This window comes from Amblyomma mixtum, chromosome 7 (assembly GCF_055824585.1).
Source record: "Amblyomma mixtum isolate Tamu chromosome 7, ASM5582458v1, whole genome shotgun sequence".
Taxonomy (NCBI): domain Eukaryota; kingdom Metazoa; phylum Arthropoda; class Arachnida; order Ixodida; family Ixodidae; genus Amblyomma; species Amblyomma mixtum.
The window spans coordinates 48,552,554-48,578,855 of NC_143018.1; the positions used below are offsets into that span (position 1 = coordinate 48,552,554).

General features: G+C 47.0%; 1 protein-coding gene across 3 annotated transcripts; it reads right to left on the reverse strand.

Moving 5' to 3' along the window:
* Positions 1-25,659, reverse strand: LOC149335998 (oplophorus-luciferin 2-monooxygenase non-catalytic subunit-like). Of its 3 annotated transcripts, none has more exons than XM_089552508.1 (5): positions 25,523-25,659; positions 9,759-10,158; positions 5,012-5,258; positions 3,046-3,238; positions 1-232 (listed from the first exon to the last, which is right to left on the reverse strand). In XM_089552508.1, the coding sequence occupies exons 1-5, from the start codon at positions 25,536-25,538 to the stop codon at positions 69-71; spliced, it is 1,020 nt and encodes a 339-aa protein (XP_089408634.1). In that variant the 5' UTR covers positions 25,539-25,659; the 3' UTR covers positions 1-68. The 3 variants fall into 3 exon arrangements, with proteins under 3 accessions (XP_089408634.1, XP_089408635.1, XP_089408633.1); XM_089552509.1 differs by lacking the exon at positions 25,523-25,659 and adding an exon at positions 12,823-14,944; XM_089552507.1 differs by lacking the exon at positions 25,523-25,659 and adding an exon at positions 12,388-12,664.
* Between the last annotated feature and the right edge of the window lie 643 nt (positions 25,660-26,302).

Sequence of the window (26,302 nt, forward strand, 5' to 3'; positions counted from 1 at the left end):
TTTACTTTTGGCGAGACAGAGTTGTTTATTCTATCCGCTACAACTTTCAACGACAGCGCCAGGGGTCGTCATGGGCGTGGGTTGTACGGGCAGTTGACAAGATGTTTGGTAATGTTCCAGACGGGTGTTTGGTCGCGGCACCGGAAATCGTTAAGCATAAGCATCACTTCCGGCTTGTCCTTGAGTTCAGTCATCCACGAGAATTCGCAGCCGGAGCAGGTGAAGGCGTTTCCTGCAAAGACACCATTATTTCCTTAAAGGAAGGTAGCGTCATTGACGAAGCAACAGTTTTTAATAACTTCAAAATGGAAATATGTTAAGCGGAGATATCTTGACGGCTCTGACATGCCCTTTGTAAATCTTGTCGCTATAACATCGGACACATGGGAAGGGGTGTACTTGCGTGGTGTGTACAAAGCGACTGACCAGCGCCATATTTTGTAATGTACCATTTAGCTCCCAGTTTTTAAAAGTCCTTCCTCATCGATGACCGTCAGGGGCTGTATCACAGGAAAGCCGCGATCAGTCACAGTAGACCGCAGGCAAGGCAAACGAAAATTAAAAAAAAAAAACAGCCCAATCGTGCTGCCATATCGAAAACTTTACAGAATGTAGGTTCACGGCGAAAAAAAAATATTTTTCTGCCACCAGAAGTTGTTCAATTGAGGATTTAGAAGTATGAGAGTATGTGGATGCTTCGTGAGCTTGCATAATACCAGCTTACTGGCTTACGAAGCAACGCGAAAATTAAATTTTATGCGTCACGGTACATGTTTAACCCGATCGACGGCCTCCCGAATGACTTCGAAATAAATCGAACGCTTGAAATTAACCCACCTACTCCGCAGACGAGAATGAATACCGTATACTCCTGTATCATATGTCGAGAGTTTCATTCAAGTACACAATACTTCGATGGGGAAATAAGGGTGCTACAAAAGCAGGCGCCGCATATAGTAAAAATTCTATTCACGATGCATCTTTCCCTCTTATCGATTTTCGACAGCAGCTTTTGAGCCGTATTCTTCCAACGACATCGACAGCTGTGCCCACTTCACAGGGGACAGCTATCACTGACAGGATAGCAGCTTCAGGGAATGTTCTCGCCATTTCGGGCTTAACTAATATTTTTATAGTTACGCGCAATTTCCTTGCGTGAGAGAGGCAAAAACGATATGAAACTGTTTTTTAGGACACCATGCTGTGAAAGTCAGTAAAGGTTGCCCATGCCGGCGCACTCTGCATCTCTGGACGTCCGGAACCTATGCGCTGTTCATCATATTTTCTAATGTATCTACTCTTGTGTTGTGTCACAGACTACAAATTGTATTCGAGGCGGCATAGACCACGCTGTTGCGTAGAAACACCTGCCTGCATATATGTCGGTGCTTAGATACCGGGGTTCTGCAGGGGTAATGCGGCGGACTGTAACGCTAAAAGGAACGAATTTTAATGAAGTCTTAATTAAGGCAATTTTTTTTACGGGGTTGGCATTTCGTACTAACAACTACTTGTTTGCACTGAGCGGTTGTTTTACCGCCACATAGTTTAACGTCAATCCAACTCCTATGAACAAACCCACAAGGGTATCGCGCCGAAAACAGCATCGCGTTGGACCCGCCTGCCCACCTCCATCGCACAATAATGAGTGCAATATTATTCAAAGATGCAGGTCAAAGTCATATCCTGTGGCGCTGTTACTACTCCTGTTCGCATTTTTCGCAATTACTCTCAAGGGATTGAACGAAATAATACGGCAGTCATACCTCACCACTACACATTCTGCATGTTTTGTTTCAAAAGAAATTTTGCGTTGCAGGTCCAGACTACGTCAAGATATGAGAGTAGTGGTTCAATGTTGACATGATATTAGGCCCGAACGACAAAGCTGCCTGAAAGACCTTTATGAGCTCGAATATGCGCCCATTATTTTATTGCTTCTTTACAACATTTGTAACTGCTTAGATTGAGCGTAAGTAACGTCACAATACTCCGCAACAACTTTTTATGGCAACGGAGCGGAATCTACGCAGCCGAAATAAGACCTGTCTTCTCACGAAGCGTAGTTAGTCCCCGCTTAAAGTCATTATTTCTGCCCTGGAACAAAACATATTGTTAGTATTCTTAATTTAAGGTGCAATTCTAATACACCTGGGAGCTTACGGCGTCGAAAATCAGGAAAAACGTAGTGACGTAATCACCGCTACGCATAGTCTACCCTTGTGTAGGAGTGCATGCGTTGTGACTCGTGCTTCGGTTTCCGAAGACATTCTTGTCCTCTGCCCCGTTCTGTGGTCGAATATCTCGCCTGACGCTTCCTTAAGCGACCTTACTGTCGGTACTCTCTTCTAGAAGGCTGTGTGCGATTGATGTACAGTAGTGTGCAACATGAGAGGGAACAGAGTTCGACCATTTATTTGTTGATTACTCCATAATTATGGTTGGCAAGCACCGTTTTTTCTGTTATTACCTAGCGTTCTTCTGTGCACATAATATCCAAAAGTCATCATATCCAAAAGTCTCAAATTCAGTGGATGGATTACCAGACAGACAATTGACAGTTTTCTGCTAAACGTGTGTTCCCTCTCATATTCCTAACGACTCTACCTGTGCGTACATAAACAAAACTATTGAATTTTTTAATTCGTGTACCATTAGTGATACGCCGAACATTACAAGGATAAAAGAGGTTCACCACGTTTTCCATATCATCATCGGGAACATCACTCGTGCTGTGAGAGATATGTCATAGGAAATCCCTGTATGCAGTCAATACTTTGCGGATATGGGAATCTTGGAACACCCAGGAATAGTAGCTCCAAAAAAAGAAGCTTGTGGGCTTTTGTAAACACCTCAGTGGCATATGTGATCAAGGGTGAGGCGTAGTGAAACAAAGAAAAAAGGCGCATGGTTCGCCTGATATTCGTATGGCGCGGAAGACGGTGTCCGCACAGGCGGCTAAACACTTCATCGTGCCTGGACTTGTCAGGCGTTGCTTAGATGGACTGGCTGACCTGTGGAATTGAAATGTCTGCACATCCTCACCTTTCGTAGCGATCCTGGCGTCCAGTACCATATTGTGCTTTCGGGCGCTGGACAACATGGCTGTGATCAGAGGTTGGAACACGGGAGCGCTGAACTCCTTCAGGGCGTTAAACGACAGATGCAGCGCGAGTGGTGTAGTTCCGCTAAAGGCATTCTCCTCGATGGTCTGCAGCTTGCCCCCCATCAGATTGATCTGTAGAATCGAAAGGTAGAGAAGTGCGATTACTTTTGACTGTTGTGTTAATACAAACGAAGCACAGTTATGGAGATAGAGACAGACAAGTCTGAGAACGCAAGCCAACAGCTTGAAGATATGTCAGCAGTCCTGCTACGATGCAGCAGTTTGTATTCATCATCACAGGTCTTAGATAGTCACTTTAGTCGACCTCAGCTGAGTACATTTGAAACATAGATCCTTGAGCCATTATCATTGGAGTTAGTTGGTTGGCAGTAAATGCATTCCGTTATGTTGCCATGGTATTCAAGGAACGGTACATTCAGCTTTGTTGAATTAATTTACACTTCAGTTTCGTTGAACTGAGTACTTCAGTCTTCTTGCTCAGTTTTATTCTACGCAGTATAACGTAGCATCCAGAGATTTCGTGGTAAACTTTTGACTAATGGAATCTGCCGTCTCTGCAGCCAATAGAACATTCATCTGACTTCATTCCATATGGCTACTCTTCGCAAGGGACGATTTCTCCTCTAGTTCCTACTGACAAAATCTGAGATATCTGTCAGTGCCACTTGAACACTGGAAAGTCCCATAGCAGTCATTATTTGTTGTAGCGGTACTTTACCGGCTTCGATCAAGTAGAAGAGGACGTTCTCTACAGTGGACTCATAGTTCCTAGACATACTAAGACAAAAAGTGGAGGACACATTTGAAACAACATGATAATATCATGGCAGAAACAGCGCTGACACAGGACGAAGGAAGAACACAACACAGGCGCTTCTTGCTTCATCCTGTGTCAGCGCTGTTTTTTGCCTTAATTTTATACCAACAATCCCAACTCTCCACCCTTCTCAGGGCCCACCCAGCATGGTAAGACCACCAAGTGCTGGGTAGTTCACAAGTTCTCATCTGCTTGGGCAGTTGCAGCTTCATTGCGTGCTGTCACGGTACATCTCAAGAACACAGAACCTCCCTATTATCCTTCATGAAGAGGTACCGTCCCTCGTTTCTTTCACCCGTGCTCAGCTAACGTCATTTGGTGTCGATAAAAGTGGCTCGTGCGCTTCTAGTTTACAGCTTTAAGATTCTATCCTCTCTCCCTGTGCGTAGCTGCTCAAATGCTTGATTTGGCCTGGGGAATCCATATACCTGGAAGAATTGTGGAAGCGCATGGGAAGCGCATTTGTGCCACGTATGCTACATGGTCATTATTCTGACTGGTTGAAAGCGTCTTCGCTTGCGAATAGCTTCCTAAATACATGATCGTGTCGAAGCTCAGTGGTTATGGTGCCCATCTTTTGGCCCGATAGATGCTGGTTCGATCCCGGCCTCGGTGGTCGAATTTGGATGGAGACGAAATTCTAGAGGCCCGTGTACTGTGTGATGTCAGCGCACGTTAAAGAACCCCAGGCCCAGGTGGCCGAAATTTCTTGAGCTCTTCACTACGGCGTCCCTCATCGCCTGAGTCTCTTTGGGACGTGAAACCCCCATAATTCACAACCTAACAACTCAAATTCAGAGTATAAAGGATCCCTTGTACTATCCTGTCTTGGCACACCACCAAATATGCAGAATTCCGTGCTATAGCGTCAGTTTTCTTTTCGAAACGGCCCGCCACCCCACTGCGCTCAATGCAGCCGAACGGGAGAGTGGGACCTGGCACAGTAGACACCTGTGTCTGCACCCTGAAAGTGCACTGCCCTCGAGGCACCCTACTTGCGACCGAAGGAAACTCCCCTTGCTAGACGCCCCCTTTTTCATTCCACTGTATTTTCATCAGCCTCTCACCTCCAGTTCAGGGTGATGCTTGGGGATGGCTAGGGAGTAGGCATCCAAGACCTTGGCGTGGATGAAGCGAAGCTGCAGGCTCTTCAGGCTGGGCAGGTTCTTGAAGGCGAATGCATCGATCTTCTCGATTGGGTTGTTGTTCAGGCTCAGCGTCTCGAGAGACGGGTTGCTGAACCCTCCCACGGGCACAGAGGTCAGCTTGTTTTTGGCCAGGTTCAAGACACGCAACTTCTGGAAGCGAGGCAGCCTACGTCACAAGCATAAAACTCGAAATTAGACAAGTGCAGTGGGCAACGGAGAACATCAAAACTGCGTAGTAACTTTCTACAGACAGAACTTCTTCAGGTCCGAAAGGTACAAGCTCGCTTCCAGGTGATCTGGTGTAATTATACAAGGGTTGTAACTACTAATGAGAGGGCTCGGTAAAAAGCATAGCACTTAGGAAAAAAAGCTTTTTTTTGTGTGGCTTTTTACGCGGCATGCAAGTTCCGAAAAAATACTACCACGGTCTAGATGCTTAAGAAACCTAATCATTCAGCATATAACCGCTAGATCATGGTTTCCATGGTCTGCCTTAGTTAGCGGGAAGCAGTCTAAGGAGACTTCTGAGCTCAAAATGGCACGCAGAGTTGAAACATCAGGCAGCAACAATCGATGCAGATCCCTCAGTAATACGACTCTCAAAACTCCACACTTGCTAAATTGGGTGCATGCGTGTTTATTAAACAATGCGCTACGTAGAATGCGCGAACATTGTGCAAAAATTCCATGAAGACTCTATCAGCCGTTTTTGAATACCGATGTGATGCAATTACGCATTTTTTTTTTGTCGCCACATAAGTTATTATTGTTGAGTTTTGTAGCGGCATATAATCACGCGCGAGCCCAGTCACTGATGTGCACCGTGAGGAGGGCAGCTTAGCAGAACAAGAGCAAAAAAAAAAACGCAATCAGACCTGGGAATGTTGTCAAGCAATAAATTTTTGTTCTTTTAATATACTGGTTGACTTCTATTAATATTTTAAGGTTTATAAAAAAATGACGTCGACGGTCAGATTGGTGCTATCTTCACTGAGTGTGCGTGTTGGACTCGGCGGAAAGAAAAAGCGATAACGCTCACGGTTTTGCAACCAATCGCCGAAATAGGTTTAAAATATTTTAACGATTTCTTTTCTGGTGCATCCTGCAATCGCACTCTTGAAGACTGCACTGGGTGGAGACTAATGCAATTTGCAGAGCTTACGAAAATGCAACAGGCCTTGATCAATTTCCAGCTTTTTCGCACTTTACTCTGAACTTTACTTTACCAGCCGCTAATTTTCAATGGCTCTGGTATCCGGCTGGTGATCTGAAGGTCGGCGGTGCGATCCCAGACGCAGCGGTCTTTTTTTGGTGTAGGTGGCGTGCAGAAACTCTCGTGGACTGTGCGATGTAAGCGAACTCTAAAGACGCCTGAGTGATCTAAATTAACTCGTGGCCCTCCACTACGGCGTCCCTCAATGGCCAACGAGTCGTTTGTGAACATTAAATTCCTCCGTTCACAATTTTATTCTCAAACTGGACATTCAGCCTGCACTGGAAGTGATCGCAGGCAGAGAAAAAGATGGTAATTGATTGACGAATATCAAAAGACCTGTTGCACTTTGGAGGAGGAGGAGGATGTAGAAGAGGAAAGGCAGGGAGGTTAACCGAAAGAATAATCGGTTTGCTACCCTACACGGGGGGGGGGGGGGGGGGGGAGGAGTGAGGGGATAAAAAAAGAAAGAGAAAAGAGAGTAACAGAAAATTGAAGTCGCTCTAAAACGTCACTGTTCGTTAAAGTCACAGCCTATCGTGCAGGCCAGAAGTTCTCAAGAAGCGGAGCAGTGCCTTGCAAGCCTTCTCCGCTACAGCTACAGCAGCATCCAGCATAGCAAGAGATGAAATATATGATCAAGAAATTTCATCTAATCATGCGACCAAGTTTAACCGCTGCCTCGTTATTTTGTATTTTCTGAAGAAGTTGGCGCAAAAAACGCACGAGACAGAAAGAAAGGACACATAAGACATTCATGAGCGCTCGTGAATGTCTTATGTGTCTTTTCTTTCTGTCTCTTGTCCGTTTTTTGCGCCAACTTCTTCAGAAAATGTATCACCAACTAGCCCGGCAGCTTGCTTTCCTGAGCTCGTTATCTTGTTTTTGAAGAGACCAAAACACTCTTATATCGAACGAATGTTGGCAAATATATTTTTGATTTTGAAATAGTTTGTGAACGCAATTTTTTTATATATTGCATTCAATATAATTGCAGATCTCGCGTTCACAGGCTCAAATGTTTTTTTTCTATGTGCATTTTTACTATCGTCAAAAGCGTTCTCCATTTTGCTTTCTATGCCAGCCTAAACTGTTAGATGCGAGTGCTGGAAAACATTTAAAAGATTTGGCTAAACATCAGATGAATGTACCATTTACTTCAATATTTCCATAACAGTACCTTTGAATTTTCCAATATTTCAAATTTTTGTCGAAGAATATTGGACATGAGTGAAGACAGCATTCAAGCGACAATCAGCGCCTTTTTGTTTTTGTAAAGCTGCAAGGAATAATAAGAATCACCCAGGATATGCCTCGTAATAACGTTTCCGCCTCAATCTCAGGCTTATTGCTCGACTACTGATGTGAGTATTGCTTCGCATGCTTCAAATTGAGGCTGCCTGCTATCTTACTGAGGTTACATTCCACGACTGTTTTCCGGATCCTATCTTTCTATGGCGGGGCCGTTCACACTTGACGCGCTGCCTTCCCTCTTTCTAGGAATATATATCCACAACCGCACCCAGATTCCTCCCCTCTTATCAGGATGCCGCAGCGATGTCTGATATCTACGCCCTTCCAGCAACTCGCGTGATTCTTTTGACAGACGTTCTCGCCAATACTGTTATCCCTGTTTCCTTATCACTAGCACATACCCCTGCCTAGAGTCTCTGTTCTTGCTTATCACCTGCACTTGACGGCGCTCAAGTCATGGCCCCTTGACGTAAAAGAGCATCCTCCAAAGAATTGGAACAAGCCGAGTGATGTGCTTTAGATTGTCATTGACGGTAGCGGCATAATGCCTGCATAACTAAATATATAAGTAACGGCTCTCCCTCCTTCCATGAGGAACCAGCTGATCTGTCACATTGAGGTTCAGTCACCCTAAGTGGCACGCGAAGTAGGACACCGATTCTGAGCAGAGCATCATACCTCAGTCAGTCAAACCCTGGGACCCCGCTGCATTGCTGTATCAGAGCTCGTCGAATTTCAATTTGGACGGAAGAAAATTTTCACACTTCCAATACGGAGGGCACCGCACCTGAACTGTGTATGGTACTTTGCATATCTTTTCGCTCACTCAGGAACGATTGAACGCACAAGATTCGCAGCTTCTTAAGAACAGAACAAATGTCATCCTATGATTTAGACCACAGCGTGTGATCCCTCGGACTCGAATATTGCAGTAGGGTGGGGCGCTCAGTGAACGATCACAGATAATCGGCCCAATATTCGAAATGGATGGCTTTACTCTGGTCTTTTATAAGACCGGCCTTTAACCAATACATTTCCAATATCGAGCCGATTATTTGTGCTGCTGAGGTACTGTACATTCTTTGCCGTCGTGCATCTGTGTACTCAAGACAGGGAAGCACTAATGTCTGCAGAATGGCTGTCCTCTTCAGAAAAAAAATGGCCTGGCTTAGCTTATGGTTAAGCCTAGGATGCGAAGCATACCGCCGGCGGAGGCTGCGCGTCCGCAAGCGAGCGCACGAGTTGAGCCCCAGCTTTCACAGCGGTTGTGACGTCATATCACGTGGTGCGCCGATGTAGGTCAAGTGGTAGCTACGCGGCCGCGCGCGGCGCAGCAATGAAGAGCTCGGTTGTGCGGCTAGTATCCTTCAGAAAAAAAAGAATGCTTGCATTTACGAAACATGCCTGCAGCATGTGGCCTGCGCCCTGCCCGATTCTAGTTCTCTGAATAAGAGCTGCACCTCTTTGTTGCTTTATGGTCCCTGCCGGCTGTTCAAGGGCAATCACCTCCCGCACTGTATTGAAATAACACTCTAATTAGGTCCATTATTTAGGAAGGCATTTGTCCGCTGTATCGCTAAGATGGTCACCAAACACAGCTTCTGTTTTCGAGACTAAAAGTTATGTGCTTTCTTTCCCACCTTAGGCGCAATGCGTCCAAGATAATGCGTTCAATCGTAACAGATAGTACAACAAATCATCAAATAGTCACTGGGAATTGAGAAAGCCTGTCCTCCTTATTGCGCGGCACCGCTAACAATGCAGGTCCTGTGTATACTGTACAAGTACTGGCTCATGTGAATTTAAAAGCTCCATAAGCGGCCGTGGTTCGTTTTAATCAAGAGATATTTTGTACTAAGCTGGTGTATCAACTGAAGAATACCGTTTGTCTTGCTGAATGCATTATCAAAGTAATTAATTTGTTCAAGCACATCTGTAAGTAATATTTATTAATTTCTTTTGCATACTTCATTTATTTCCCATTTATTCTTAGTGTTTTTATTCGTAATGAATAAAACGCAACACCTTATATTGTTTACATTTGGCTTTAAATGGTCTATTCAAGAGCGCTGCGTCATTTTGACTGCTTCAGAAGAATTGACAAGGCACTCGGTACCTGTTCCTAATCGATCCAATACTACCAGCTAATTGTGTTCGCTTGTTGCGAATGAGTGGAAGTGAAGAGAGTAATTTTCTCACCATCTGTAGTCGAGGCTACTGAGGGTGTTGAAGCTGTTTCCGTAGAGGCTCAGCTCCGTCAGATACTTCGCGGACTTGTCCAGCGACGAGAGGAGGAACCTGGTGAGGTTGCTGTTGATTTCGACGTACAGCTTGCCGAAGGCGTAGTCACCGAATGTGTCGTTCTCTATCTTGTCGATGGGCAGCTTCTGGAGCCACAGAGCCCTGTGGATCGTCTTCTCCTTCCCGCTGAAGGCCTTCGCGAGCTCCGCCGTGCTCTTGGCTTTCAAGCAGTTGATTCCGGTGTGGTCGCACGTGCAAGGCCTCAGAGATTCAGGTGGGGGGCATGGATTCACCTGAGCTGCTGCCAGCGCCAAGCAGCAACTCAGAAGGACGAAAAGGGCTGAAGGATGCCACGTGCCTGCAAATGCGGTTGATCCCCCGCGTGGGTGTGTGTTATTAAGCCTGAGGACATCGTCGTCATCATCAAATACGGTTGCCATGACAATGTTGACAGAAAACTAGTCAGTATGATGGCACACCGAATAACAAATCACGTCACATAGCGCGGCCTTGTTCCTTGAGGTAAACTTTGTACTCGCCAAAGTATTACCGTCCGGTGGAATTCCGGGATCAGTGGGTTCAAGATTTTATATGTCAGTGTTATTTCTTCAGTAATAAAGGGGTGAACATAGAGACATCTTTGAAGGTGTTATAGAAGCGGTGTGACCTCATGTGCAGTTGCTTTTTTCTTAAGGTTTTTACAGGTAATAAGGAGGATAAGTAGGGTTGTTGGGAGAAAAAATTCTCCCTTAGGATGGAACGTGAAGGTTCATAATGTTTTGTGGGAGCTGACTTAATTGACACGAGAAAAGAACGCACAAAACAGGCGCCATGTCCTTTGTATTCTTTTCTAGTGTCCTTTAAGTTTGGTCCCACCAAACATTATGAAGAGCTTCCGACTCACCCATATATCTATTCTCTCAAGGGAGAAGGCATAGGGGACGCAGTCGCCCCCCAGGATGCCCCTTCTCGAATTTCCCCTCAGGTAATGAATTGAAAGAAGATTTCTTTAATATGAACAGGGAAACAAGAAATTTGTTATATATATTCTATTAATGCAGCTCTTGGTACGCCCTAATATACACGGTCTGTTCTGAAAGTAGTAGGACCGGTTTTTTCCTGGGTGAACGGGCAGACGAGAGGTGGTCTGCGCGTGCAGGATCGTTGAAGGGAGATATTGGGAATGCTGGGGAAAATCGGCAGTCGGCTCTCGACCGTTGAAGAGAGGAGGTCGCTTGTGCTGTGAACCCCTGTCGAAACGTCTCGTCACGCAGAATCATCGAGCGTTTACTGGATCAGCGATACGCCATCAAATTTTGAGTAAATCTCGGTAAAACGGGAAAAGAGACTCACAACATGATTAGGGAGGCCTACGATGAGGCTTCCATGGGTAGATCAGGTGTTTTTTGAGTGGCACAAACTGTTCCGAGAAGGTAAGGAAAGAGTGGAGGAAGACGACCGCTCCAGACGCCCTTCGACCAGCAAGACCAACGAAAATGTGTAGCGAGTGAGACATTTACTTAACAGTGATCGTAGAATAAGTATCCGAATGATTGCTGATGACTTGAGCATTCCTCAAACCCAAGTTTTTGGGATCGTCACGGAAAACTTATCCATGAGGAAAGCGTGCGCGAAGTTGGGGCCGGGAGTGTTGTCAGAGGAGGAAAAGGCAAACCGGTAGGATCTTCTTCATCATGTGAATGCGGACCCCGATTTTTTCCCAGCACATGACGGTAACGCTGCCTCAGCCCCCCTACAGCCTTGACTTGGCCCCGCCAGACTTTTTTCGATTCCCGAGAATAAAATCGACGCTCAAGGGGGAACATCAGGGATCGGTAGAGGTGGTTCAACAGGCCGTGACGAGGGAGCTAAACATCATTCCGGTCCAGGCGTTCCTGGAAGCGTACGAAAACTGTAAAACTCATTGGCAGCAGCGTGTAGGTGCGGAAGGGTGCTACCTTGAAAAATTGTAATCGTTGGTACTATTCTCTTGAATAAATTTTGTTAAAAAAAATGAGTCCTACTACTTTCAGAACAGACCATGTATATATCCGCCTGAAGTACCATTTTAAAGGACTATAGATGCGTAACATTATTCTATAATTCGTTCATTCAAACGATGCGTTGGACACTGGTATTTATGGACCACCACGTGTATTAGCCTACGACGTCTAGATAATTTATATTTCAATTTCTCCTTTCATGCTGTTACAGTTGCAGCAACCGAATAATAACTGTTACGTGAGACACACAAAAAACTGTAATATAAACGCTGACCCGTTGTTTTAACTCTCTACAGCACTTAAACTACCATGATTCAACAACTAGAATTACAGCCCACGAAGCATCAGCAGTTATATTCGCGTTTTTTTTTATGCGTGTCTCACGTAACCTAAAGTTCAAGTCCGCGTCATAGTCACCGTTCGGTTGATGAAGCCGAAATCTTTTAAACAGCTTCATGAGTAAAATCATTTACAAGCTATTTAGCGGTCGTAGGCGAATATCACGGGAGAGTCCATGCGTACCAATATTTGACGCATTGTTTGCAAGAAGAAAACATGCGAGCAAAAATCTGGTGCCTACGGACCTTTAAGGAGCGTCCGCGTTAGAATACTCTCTGCAGCGTCTATGCCTGAGGTGCCAAGTTGCAACGCGAATGCAGCCTGGTCGTCTGAGTCGAACGTGGCATGCCAGAAATTTGAAGGGGGACAATTTTCTTCTTTGCAAGTAAACTTACAGGGCGAATTACTGTCATCTATCACCATTTCTGAAAAAGTGAACAATCATGAAAATTAAACTTTATTCCCATGGGAAGCTTGATATTTTATCGAAGATAATGCTCCTTGTTTCGGCGTTGGTTTAAAATTTTCGCAGATGCTCCGAGAAGGTGCACAAAAAATTTTAGTTAGATTACGAATGAAGTATTTCAGAGTTGCAAATAATATGGAAGGGGTGGTTTGGCTGTGAATAAGATGCTTCAAGCTTACGCTTAACTTTTTTCCACACTAATAAAACGACTTACCCATAGCTGTGGTTCTGATTCCTGAATGTTTCTGATGTTCGATGACGATGGAGATCTTTAGCCTGCTGTTCAGGTCTTGTGACCACTTAACTGCTGCACGCACCTCTCTCACACTGCCATCGTAATGCTTGTGGCCTCTTCTTTTATCCCCTTATCAGACCATTATTCACTCGTTTATCGATAGGATGTCCAAGTGCAGAAACCCCCGTAACAGCGTGACCTCAATCGCCAGTCTAGCGCTTTGTTTGATTTTTTCCATTGCTGTGACATCAGGCAAGAGTTGGCGTTCGTACAGGAATTCCACCATTTATTCCATTGTCATTACGGAGCTGTCTCTATGGGGCAGATGCATTGTCTGCGCAACGATGTGACTGCGGCGTTTTTTTTACCTTATCGCTAGTTAAGCGGCTCCAAGGATGACTAAACATTGAATTCAAGCTCGATTGAAGTGCAGTGCCTGATATAAACCGGTAGAAGAAGTGCCAAGCTTATTAAGTCCTTTTGGACTTTGATACGCTTCAATAGTGCCGATGCTGTCTTCGCAGTACGGTGAAGAGGTCATTGAATACATGCATCATCATTACCAGCCTGACAACGCCCACTGCAGGACTCCCAAATCCCTCCAATTAACCCTCTCCTGTGACGATTGCGCCCACTGTATCTTCGCAGGCTACTTAATCGCATCCACCCACCTAGCTTTCTGCCAACCCCTGCTACGCTTGCCTTCTTTTGGTATCCAATCCGTAACCCTAAATGACCATCGGTTACCTTCACCTCACAATACATGCCCTGCCCAAGCCCATTTCTTCCTCTTAATTTCGACTAGGATGTCGTTAACCCGCGTTTGTTTCCTGACCCACACTGCCTCTTCCTGTCGATTGACGTTACACTAACAATTTTCCCTTCCATATCACGCTGCATTGTCCTGAACAAAAGTTGAACCGTTTTCATTACCCTCCACGCTTCTGGCCTATGGATGAATACTAGTAACATACAGCTTAAATGTACCCCCTTTAACGATAACTAGCCAAACAACAGATTTTTGCTTCTCAGCCGTATAACAGAGCCGTAACGGCACCCCGAAGGACCGATAGGTGTCAAAACGTGGGTACAAGGGCTCATTTTACTTTCTACCGGATTAGAGCTTAAGGGCTGCCGCAAGTGCTTCGCTACGCGGCTAAGGAAGAGACTACCATTGCCCGGTTACTTTTAGCAAGGACGGTACAATTCTCTTGCCGGGTACTGGTAAACTACCATTCTTGATCTCAGAGAACCTGCAAAGTTACTTCGCCACATTCTTATTCTTCCAATTCGAAAGAGTTACCTCTGCCCAAAGGAAAATACCTCGCAGTGGAGATATGTGAACACTGAGGACCTGCGAAATGGAGACCATACTGCGATACCTTCTCTACGTAGAAGCAGATGAGGTAACCTGCCTTAGACACCGGCAAACGGGACAGGGCGTAAATAAGCCTGCGTCAGCTACACTAGCAGGTGTGGACACGAATCGGAACCAAACCGAGCACGGAAGCGCTGAAAGGCCCGGAGAATCATGTCACCGGTGCCGCAAACACGGTCATGTGCTACGAGCAACCTGCATCAAGTACATGAAGACTGCGGTAACCAACCAGAAGAGCTACGATTCGCGTGTCCACACCGGAAGTCCCACGGAAGTTCAGTCCATATGATCAAGGCATCTGATGCCACGGGGTGCTGTGGTTACGCTCCGAAGAATACAACGTGGAGCTGCATGGATTTGGACAAAGCGCTGTGCCTTTCATGATTCAAAACAAAAGAGGAAGATGACGCGAAAGGCGACGACATCGCGCTTCATGTCGTGCCGGACGCAGCCGAGCTCTTTTCTGTCGTCACTGGTCACACCTAAACGGTGTTGCTTAATATCGTCTGGCGTCAAGGTAGACGACATGTTCAAAATTATAGATGAAAGAGCCGAGACATGCTGCACCTAGAACCCTTATTAAAAAACAGAGCCATGAAAATTACGACAAAGAACTAACTAGACCTTGAGCCACGTTCAGTGAATTTCATTTTGGCAAGTAGAGACTTTGGAGGAGGGACTAGCGTCCCGTGCGTACCAGCGAAATTGTATAATGACTGGAAGCAGGTCAGTGTACCTGTGGCGAACACCTCCGACTGCATAACTGTTCTCAATAAAAGGATAAAGCGCTAGGATGGCTGGCAGTTGTGCCGCATCCACACTGGCCATACCTGTGGTTGTTGGTTCGGTTTTCCTTCTCTTGCGGCTTTTACCTGAGTTGATGTCATGACCAAATGAAAGAGAAATCAAATGGAACGTCACAAAGTAGAGGTCCAAATCTTAAGAAAGAAAATGATTGAATTTTTCATCACTGTATAGTGTACTAAAGTACACGGAAGATTAAATGCTCTGTAAAGTAAAAAGGTGGCCACCCCCATCGGCAGCGCAAAAACTACGAGAAGAGGATTTTAGTGTAGCGTCAGAGCTAAAGAAGAGTTAAAATTAAAATACGTGAGCGTGCCTCAAGCAAAACTTATCCGCACAAAGCGTCTGAGTATAATATTCTGAAAATATTTAACCTCATTGGCATGTGCGGAGGCATTATCGGTTGAAGGCTCTTTGAATTGGTTTTCACCCGCATCAAGTAGCCAAAACAATTTTTGGTGGAGCCTTGTACCAATTAATGTACTAACTATTTTTGGCACTTGCATAAAGGCTTGCTGTTTTGAAAGTTGTGAAATAAACTAACCGGAAATACGATCTGCCATCTAGTTATCAGAACCGAAACTATTTAACACAAGACCAATCATATTTTCAATTGCATGTCGTGGTATGCTCAAACTTCCTTTGGTAGAAATTACTGAATTAGGAGCTAAGATTATGATGAATGATATGCCAACTTCTTAAAGTATATGAATGGTTCCGATGCGGTGAAGGCCATAATAATCCTAGAGAAGAGAGGAATCGAAAGAATATCTAAATAATAACCGCAAAATATAGCTTCCACTATGTCATCGAAAATACGTCCACCGCAGCGAAGTCCATCAACAAAAGTTCCCGTTCTACGACCCAGCACGTGCACTTCGCGATATTCCGGTGCATTTCTCGCGATGTTCAGGAAAGTTTTCAAACTTTCTAACTGTACGAAGTTTCGTGCTGTCTAGTGATAAAAAACTCAACCAAAAGAGCCCTGCTGCTATATGTAAAAAGAGCGTGTTTTATCTATATACCAACATGAATTATGTAGAGCCTCTTGTGTAGTAAGATTGTCATACTTTCTCAACTCTGCGTCTTCAGCGGCAAAGCGCTGTTTTACAAGCGAAGAACCACCTATGTGAGGAATCAATGACAAACTACTACTAATACACATAATTATTTCAATGGGAGAACGTTTTTCTATTTTTGCATGCTTCGCTGTATGCATGCATAAAAACTTTTTTCAGCGCCAAAGTAACGCTCTACTATACAAATCACCTTGTAGCGGAGAGCTCAAGATTTAAGCCCACCAAGTGGACCTCTTTGACGTCGACCAAAATCTCAGTGACGGGTCTTTAAGATCCTTATTCCTCGCTGCAACCACCCGGAATAGTGCACTATAAGCGGTTTAATCGAAACCAATAAGCAACTATTCAAGCGCCTACAACGTTGAATTACTATCGGCAGTCGCTTTATTCGTCTTTCTGACTTCTGTTGCGCCACGACGGCCTATTCTCCCCGCACCTATCATCGTAAGAACAGTGGCGTCACTATGTGAGCATTGGGCGTTTCCTCACCCAGCCGCCCGTACCTCATCTTGATTCCCTGAGTCGCCGAGTTGCATCATTTAACAGAAACATCACTTGGAAGCCATATTTGGTGCACATAATGTTGTCTGAACGTATATATGCAAACGACACGTACGCAACCGAACCGCTCGGGACAAGCGACACACACCCCAAGAATCGTGGTTCGTATCCTCTTTGTGCACACCTATCATTGTGACACAACCCTCAGGAGGCAAGTGCAGCTTGCCGGTACTAAGCTAGAAATGGGTCACTTGCGCGGTATGGCATAAGCCTATCGACATGAACAGCGTGATTCCTGAGGCAGATGGCCGATATGGGATAAATGAGGGGGAAAATTTCGCCAGTCACATTAGTCACCGACGCAGCACTCGGTAATAGACAAGGCCCCGGGCAGAGGTGTTTTTGATAGTGTCTGACTCGCTAAGATCGACACCACATGAGGACGAGTGACCTGGAGTGCAGTTGGCTTGCCGATGTAGGTGCTCGTAAGCCTATTTCTTAAAGTTTCTGGCGCGGAAACGCACGGTGCGGGTGAATTGGCACCCCAGTTCGACATGTATGCAATAACATCTCGTGAAATCCATGCGGTAGAGGCATCAGCAAGCAGTACTGATGTGTAGCTCTAAGGGGAATGTGTGGTGCCTGCCGAACAAATGATAAAAAGCGAAGAACTGCACACGAACATAAAATAATGCCGAGCAAGTTCCAGATCCCTATTGTGGGTTCAGGCTAGCAGCCTTTGTCAGAAGCAAAGAGCCCAAGGAGTTAGCCTTCGGGCCCATGGTATGTTGTTCATTCAGTACCACAAACCCTCTAAATGCCTTGAAGGTGAAAGCAACTCTTGTCCTCACCCCTTCGAAATTTCGGATTGCCACAGATCCTACAGGAGCTCGTAACATGGGTAGTCGCAAACCACCTGAAGTGTTTACACTTGGCAGAAGCTGTACGCAAGATATCGAGCAGTTTTCGGTTGAGGCATTCAGGAAGGTCATCACCTTTGAGGATGATGAGCTGTGGTTTGTTTGTGTTGGTTGCCACATAAACAGAGGAAATTATTGAGAATTTTGACGGACAGTAGCAGCCTCAATCGATAATTATTGCGGATCACCATGGAGCATACAATTTTGCGGAATAAATACTGCAGCCTGGATAGCACCACTTGTACCTAACCGACTCGGTTTTGTATATACTTGGTCGCGCAAGCAGATACAACGGAAATCCACTCGTCAATTGAGTGGGACGTTGGGAACAGTGTCAGCAGGTCGAGACCAAGGCGATATAAAGGTTCGCGAGAATTCGGTCACATGGAAGGACACCAGCAGGTAACGTCTTCTTTCTTCATTCACACAGGTCGCAGGAAGCAACGTAGCCGTATATAGGAAACGGCTGCCGCCCCGGTCGTACATGTCGGGCACGCCAATATGGCGGTGGTGAGCAGGTGACAAATTTCCGTCAAGACAGCAGAACAAAGACCCTATAAGCAGCTACACCCATATGCCTAAACGCCCATACTGAATACCTAGGAGCAACAGCTAACACACTTTTTTATATCACAATGTTTTTATTATGCGTATGCTTCGGACAACATTAAGATAACAGACGTTTTCTGCGCAAACGTTACACAATGGTCTGCATGGCATGTCGCAGCGGAGGGGCGCAGATTTATTGCTAACACCCGGCTTCTTTAACGTCAACCGAACTCTCAGTGCACGGTTGTCAAGATGTTCCAAGCCTATATCTCTGCCATCGCTGGCGTTATTGCACTATACGCTTTTTCGACGAAACCAACAAAGAACTACTCATCGTCTGTACCAACAAGGAACTACTCAGGCACCGATAACGCTGTATTGCATTCGCTTTGCTGCGTCTTTCTGGCGCAGCCTGTGCCACGACAGCCTCATAATACATCATGTTAGGTTATCGCAAGTTTATTGGAGGAACTTGCACAGGAGATTCAGTGTGCTTCCCTAACCCGTCACAGCCGTGCACTACACATTACTGCTCGCGTTAAATGTTAATGCAGCAGCACGCCAGTGGGACTTGGACACGCTCTCAGCCAGTGCTCGGTAAGTCTCGGCTCTGATTCCTACAACAGCGGGTGGTCTCATTCAAGCCATAAAAAGTAACAAAGTTGCGTGCTCGTTGTAAGTGACAATCCTAAATAGTTTCTGCCTGCTTGCATCAACGCCATTCAATTTGCTGCGCTTCGACAAAGGCTATTGGTTCTTTCTTTTTACTCAGCTCATACCCACAATGGCAGACATGCTACGCTGTACGTGTTTCTTTGCAATAATTAGGTATATTTTTGATTTTGCTCTAGTTTGTTCCTTGTAATTCATTTCCCCTCTTATCTGATACCTATATTTTTGCATATCTTGGGGAGGGGGGCCAAGATGAATGAACCAGTGCTAGCGCCCCTTAATCTTCTCAACTGAGGCTAACAATACGGTGAACACTTGTTGCAAGTTTTCTAAAGCTAAAAGATTTCCTTCGACGCCGGAATTCTGCTTAGTGGCCGCGTTCGATTACATAGTTTTGTAGTAAGATGCGCATTTCTGCTGTGCGGCTGACGCTATTCTGCAGATCTTCACATAGAGAGTCAGTCTGTGAGCCGCCATGTTATCTCCGTAGCACGCTTCTTCGGAACATGGATAGTTAACCAAAGTGGATCAAATCCACTTCCCTCCATGTAGAAGCGCACCAGAGGCGCCATTTAATCGGGAGAAACAAAAGTAAGCAAGCTGGCATGGAACAAAGTTGGGTTGAATTAAGCACCAAGTAGTAATTCACTCGCTTTTTTTATTATTGCTAAGAACAAAAACACACCGTACAAGCGCTTTTTATCCTAGAATTTGCAGAAAACATTCTGAGCTGCCAATATTTGAGACGGTAAGCAAAGCAATTGAAGATATGGATGGATATATCTGGTGACAAAAATAACAATAAAGGCCGAATTTCGATGGAGGCGAAATTCTAGAGGCCCGTGTACTGTGCGATGTCAGTGCACGTTAACGAACCCCAGGTGGTCGAAATTTCCGGAGCCCTTCACTACGGCGTGCCTCATAGCCTGAGTGGCTTTGGGACGTTAAACCCCATAAACCAAACCAAACCCTTATTTGCGGACACAAACCCACCGACATAGCCTAGTAATGCTTTAGCATTAATTTCTACCACCTGGGGATCCTTAACTTGCACTAACATCGCACAGCGCACGGGAGCCTTTACTTTTCGCCCCCATAAAAAACTGCCGCCGCGGGCGGTTTCGAATCCAGTTACTCCAGCTGAGCAGCCGAACGCTCAACAACTCAGCCATCGCGGCGGGTAAGAGGCGAACCGCAGACGCACCGTTGAGGGATGATTCAAGGAGGGAGTGAGAAAAGGGAGATCGGAAGAGGTGCTGTAGTGGTGGGCTGCGGATATATTTCGGCACGTCCAGAATTAATTGGAGGACGCAGTGCGATATTTCTCGGTGTACACTTGTATCCCGCCGTGAGAGGTGTGCCTCTATCAGCTCATCTGTCGTGTTGTGCACGCCCAGTCGTAAGAGTCGGTCCGTCGATGTCACAAGAGGGAGACCCAGGGCCTTCTTGTAGGGTGTTCTGATTATGACGTCGAGATTTTTGATGTCACGCTTCTTGAGGCGGAGGCAGTGTGCTGCGTAGACGACGCGGCTTACGACGAAAGCCTCTTCTGGCATCCCTGATTTCCGCGTCGTTATTCTGGAGATCATCCTGGCGACTTGCTAACTCACGAACCGTTTTTTCTGGAGGGTGAGGAGGTTGCTGCCATTGTTATGTCTCTCCACTACTCGGACTGGCCGACAAGTCCTCAATGAATTGCCCCCGACAGCTAGACACCAAAACTGACATCGCAGCCTCATGGAGAGGACAATTCAAGGCAGCTCCACTGCCCAGGAATATGCGCCCCGATTTTCAGCAGTAAAGACCACAAGCAGGAGCCGATGCTGCCGGTTCTTTCTGGGATGCCTCTGCAAATAATGGTGCAATGCCACACCGAATTGCAACAGTGAAGAGGGAAAGCTGCCATAGCGTGCAATGGCGCTGAATGAAAAGGAGCAAGATAAAATGCTCTTTTGATTTTGTTTTATGCGAAGCATACTACTTTAGCTACCACTTCAGCCCTTCACCGTGGTTGTGCGCCTTCAAATCACGTGATACATGACGTCACACCACGTGACACGATGACGCCACGACAGTAGAGAAACGGGGGCCCACCTCGCGCCGTCGCTGTGGTTGTGCGCCTCCAGATCACGTGATACATGACGTCACACCACGTGACACGATGACGTCACGACAGTGGAGAAACGGGGGCCCACCTCGCGCCGTCGCTGTGGTTGTGCGCCTCCAAATCACGTGATATATGACGTCACACCACGTGACACGATGACGTCACGACAGTGGAGAAACGGGGGCCCACCTCGCGCCGTCGCTGTGGTTGTGCGCCTCCAAATGACGTGACACGATGATGCCACACCACGTGACACGATGACGTCATGACAGTGGAGAAACGGGGGCCCACCTCGCGCCGTCGCTGTGGTTGTGCGCCTCCAAATTACGCGACACGATGATGCTTCGCATTCTCCAGGCTTAACCAAGCTAAGCCTCAGCCATTTTTCTTGCTGGTTATGCAATGACAGCAACAAAAGGAGACGCGAGGTTCATATGAGGAGTTGGTACTACATTGTGACGACTTGTGGCCGGCGAGGTCGAGACCGCAAAGCAGTGAGGTAATACCCGTAGCAGTCTGGTCCCTTTGTCGTTGGGTCTGGGCGGGTGACGTTGCGGATCTCTACTTGCTGCTCACGGAATGCTGTACGGCGTCGTGGGAACGATAGGCAGAATTCGGCTGTACATTTCCGTCTACCTGAGCGGTAGGCCGTGGATAAACTTGAGGAATCTTTCGGGAGTATACTTCGGCATGTCGAGCCTGCGAAATTAATCGTGTTTTGAGAGAGCTTATACCTCCACGTGACATCTGCCGACAACAGTCCGGTATACTCTCGCGGTTTTGTTGCGTTAACTGTTGATGCTTTGCGTCTTTCCAGGTACGTATATCAAATGACTCGCCTCTTTTCTGGCCTGTGCTCTCGTTCTTAGGACAATCCGTGGAGCCCCACCTGTGCGCACTACAGCGGTAACACACGCGAAATTACCAATCCTTGTTTTGAATCTCCTTTCCAAGCCCGCATTCCTTTCCAAGCCTGCTGACGAAGTGTGCCTTTTCCAGCGGGATTGCATTCTTGCACGCTTTTTGAAGGCTGATGACGGACGTGCTTCACCATCCAATGGCAGCGCACGCAACGCGTTCCAGCCTCGTAGTACGTCGGTACGCCTGGCGAACGCGCGGCGTTCAGAGCACGGCTCCGTGGCAGCACTGTTGCGTTTAGGCCCCGGGAATGGCGAGACTTGCCTTGTAGAAGCTTTTGGTGGTTTAGTGGAGCCGTCGCGGTGCATCAGCGGTTAGGCCCTCTGCTACTGAGCCGGGCTTCCTATATACTGAAAAAATTGCGTTAAAACACGAGGACTAAGCCGAGGCAAACAGGAGGACGTGCACTACTCACAACTGAAGTTTTATTTCAATAACGTGCACATATAAATAGGAAAAACAAAAGGCCAGAGCAAGTTGTCGTCATTAACATTACGTGTCATCCCCTCTATACTTACTGGGTTTTATTCCAGTCGCGGCGGCTGCGTTTCGATGGGGGCGAAACGTAACCGGTAGTGTCTTAGCCTCAGGGCATGTTGAAGATCCTCAAGTTCTCGAAAGCCCCGCCGCGGTGGCTCATTGGCTGCGGCGCTCGGCTGCTGACCCGAAAGAAGCGGGTTCGATCCCGGCCGCGGCGGTCGAGATTCGATGCAGGCGAAATTCTACAGGCCCGTGTGCTGTGCGATATCAGCTCACGTTAAAGAACCCCAGACGGTCGAAATTTCCGGAGCCCTTCACTACGGCGTCCCTCATAACCTGAGTTGCTTTGGGACGTTAAACCCCAATAAGCCAAACCATCAAGTTCTCGAAATAACTCTGAAGCCCTCCGCTACGCACCTCTTTTTCTTGTTTCACTTCTTTCACTCCTGCATTTCGCGGTGCGATAGAGGTGTCGACAGAGAAAATAGACTGACTGCGTCTTTTCATTCTTCAAAAGAAATAAATAAAAACTGCGCATGGCGCCTGTAGTCTCTTTTTCCTCACGGCGGGATACAAGGTGGTGGTGAAAATATTTTAATGAAATTGTTTAGGAGGTTGTAGCGGCGGTTGGAGCTCTCAGTGCAGGTCCCCATTGGCGTAGGCTGCTGGCCGGGCTCTTTCGATGAGGACTTTTTCCCCCTTTTCGTCCGAGCTGGTCAGAGCTGCCTCTCATCCCTCTTGCGTTGGCTGATTATTAACAGTGACCGCCTGATTTCATTGGCAGGCCCACACCATATGGTACAGGTCCGCCTTCTCCCCTCAGAATTTGCAGTGTGAGTCAAATGACCCCGGGTCTATTGCGTGTAGGCTTCATGGGTTGTTGTAAGTGTTAGCCTGTAGCTTTCGGAGGTGGAGTTCCTCCCCTTTGTCTACAGCCTTAGCCCGCGGAGGGTAGACCCATGTGGACAATCTTAAGTGCTGTAGCATTTCGTCGTAAGTTAGTAGCGGGGTAGGAGGTTCCATAGCATCCGTACTGGGTGCCCGGGGGAGAAATGCACTGGCTGAGGCATTAGCGCTCTCGTTTCCTGGGATGCCCTGGTGACTTGGTAGGTACCCATACTAAACGCTTGTGTGTAGGTTGGTAGCCACGAGTGCAGCTATCTTGCAGGATTTTAGCTGCTAGTGGTGTGACCCTGAATCTGAGGTAATTGCGATACGCTGTCTGTGAATTTCTAAGAATGTATTTCGAGCTAGTGTGTATTGCAACTAGAGCAATCGCCGCTTCTTCCGCAGCCAGTATGTCCTTGCTAGTCAGTACTAGTCCATCCATTGTTTTATTTTGGTGGACTACCGCGACGGCCAACATTATCTGCTCGAGACCTGCAGCATCGACATAGAACACGCCCTCGCGACCGCCATAGTGCCTTAAGTTAGAGCTTACGGCAGAAATTCGAACCGGCGACCTATAATCGGGGCTGCGGGCGTCCACTGAGATGCGTGAGATAGTTACTGCAATTTTCTTTCCTCAAATCCAATTTTCATTTCCTTCATTACGCCACCTCTTTCTCTCTCTCTCTCTCTCTTTCACTCCCATTTACCTCCCTTTCCTTACAAAGGGGTTCGGGTGTCCATCGAGATCTGAGCCATTTCCTCTCCTCAAAAAAGCGTTGCGTTCAAAACTATTTCCAACGGGCAAGGCGTTGCGCTCAACGGGCGATGCCGTTCCGTGGACTCCCTGGCAGCGCTCCAACACGCTGTCGCGTTCTACTCATTAAGGCGAAGCTTAAGCGTCTTCCAATTTTTTAAGGTAAAAGCTTGGGTGAGTTGGTGGTTGTTCATTCTAAAACAGCGCAAATAAATTAGGAGTCACTTTGGCGACTAAAGTGGTGCAAGGCGAAAGCCTGAGTACAGCATTCTGCCACGAATGTGGTTGTGAATGATGATTCAAGCGCTGCCAGTGAATGACGCGTCTATTGGCTGTCTGCGTGTGTTACTGATGTGTGGTTAACATGTTAAGCTTCGCCTGTAAGAGTGGAACGCGACAGCGTCTTGCAACGCTGCCAGGGAGTCCACAGAACGCCATCGCCAATTCGGCTGTACGCCTTGCTGGACGGTAAATTTATTTTTTGAGGAAAAGAAATGTATCTCTCTCGCATATCTGGGTGGACACCTGCACCTCGCCGTAAGGGAAAGGGGGAAGATAGGAGTGAACGAAGACGCCGTATTAGCTAGATGCGCCTTTGTTCATTCCAAAATCATTCAGCTGGCATTACGGAGTGGCTAGCGTGCTCGTATCGCACTCCGGAGACCCTGGTTCGATTCCCCAACTCGACCAATTTCGTTCTCGGTTTTATTGATTTATGCGGTCTAACTAGAAAGGTTAATTAGGCTATTTCATATTTATATTATTGAATTTCTATCCATCGTGTTCTGTCGTTCACCTGTCAAATGTTGGAACTGTCTAGGATGTTCGACACAACGTATATGAAACGAGCAACGTCGAACTGAGTGGGGAAGTACGTGGTGGTGGAGCGAACGCGGCTTCGTACTTATGTTTTTTTCCGCAGCGTCTCCTTTCGCGGAGGCTGCGACGCGCGTCTTTTCTTTTTCTCTTTCTTCTGACCTCTTCATTCTCCTCTATCTTAATTAGGCTAATTGATTAATTAAGCAATTAACTATACTCAGTCTCACTTAGTTGGAGCATCACTATACGATCCCTTTGATTGGTTGCATGGTTACTAGCCAAAGTACAATTGGCCCCATTTGAAATTCGCGCACTGTGACGTCACGAGCATTTCGACCAATTGAAAAGCGTGACATTTTCTGTCGACAACTTCTGCTTACAACGATGAGGCATTAAAGGCTTCCGCCTTAAAAATTGGTGAGGGCTTAGTTTTGGTTAAGCCTGGTAGGTTGCGAAAGCGCGCAGCGCCTGCAACTGAAGGAACGCAGTGCGCCGCGTCTACAGGTCACGCGTGGCTACCAGCTTTTTGCGGAAAGGAAATGGCGCAGTAATTTTCTGTCATCTCGGTAGACACCCTAACCGCAACTGAAGGAACGCAGTGCGCCGCGTCTACAGGTCACGCGTGGCTACCAGCTTTTTGCGGAAAGGAAATGGCGCAGTAATTTTCTGTCATCTCGGTAGACACGCTAACCGCAACTGAAGGAACGCGATGCCTTGTTGTTGCGACTGAAAGCAAGAGAACTTGTAGAACGCCGCCGGGCTCGCCATTCTGCGGCATAGGCGCGTTGCTTAGCCAACCACTCTTGCCTTTCTCTTTCTTCATCTGTCTCCTCGGCACGGCGCCGGCGTTTGCGCGCAGCACGTCGCTCCAGCGACGCCTTGTACACCTCCTCAGACATGACTAAGCGGAGCGCGCCTGCGTCGCCCCGTGTATCCTCTCCTAGCGAGCGCCCTCACGCGGCGGGCCGAGGAGGCCGTCACGTGGTAGCCGCCGCGCCAAGCGAAGGAACGACTACGGCCGAAGAGACGAATTGGGGGGTCCTGCTCTCCTCTGGTCGTGACGCCACGCTGTCACGTGGTCGTGCCACGTGACGCGAAGGAACGACCTCCGCCGACGGCAGAAAGGTGCTAGCAATATTGCTTTCGCAATAAGAAGACACGCACAACAGGAAGAGACCGTGCCTGTTTGTACGTCTCTTCCTGTTGTCCGTGAATGTCCAATTTTTTATTGCGTGAATAAAAGTAGCAGCAAATGCTTTGCGACCTTATCGCTTCATGGGCACAACAGGGCTCCTACCATTACTTGCAGTTACTTCTTCGTTCACTTATTCCGCGTTCTTCATACTCCTTATCACTCCTGCTTACACTACAGAAATATTCGCATGCATCCACGGCGAAAGGATGTCGCAACGCAGGGCGTCCGACTAACTACCTCGTATGGAATCCTGGTGATAAGCAAAAAAGCAGTGACTGCCGCTGTCTCCGCTTAGTAACTCTTTTCGCCCGGAGACTTGGTGACCAGCCCATAAACTTCCCAGCCAACAAGCCACTGCTGCTTTAAGGCTGCGTAGCTATAAAGGCCGAGAG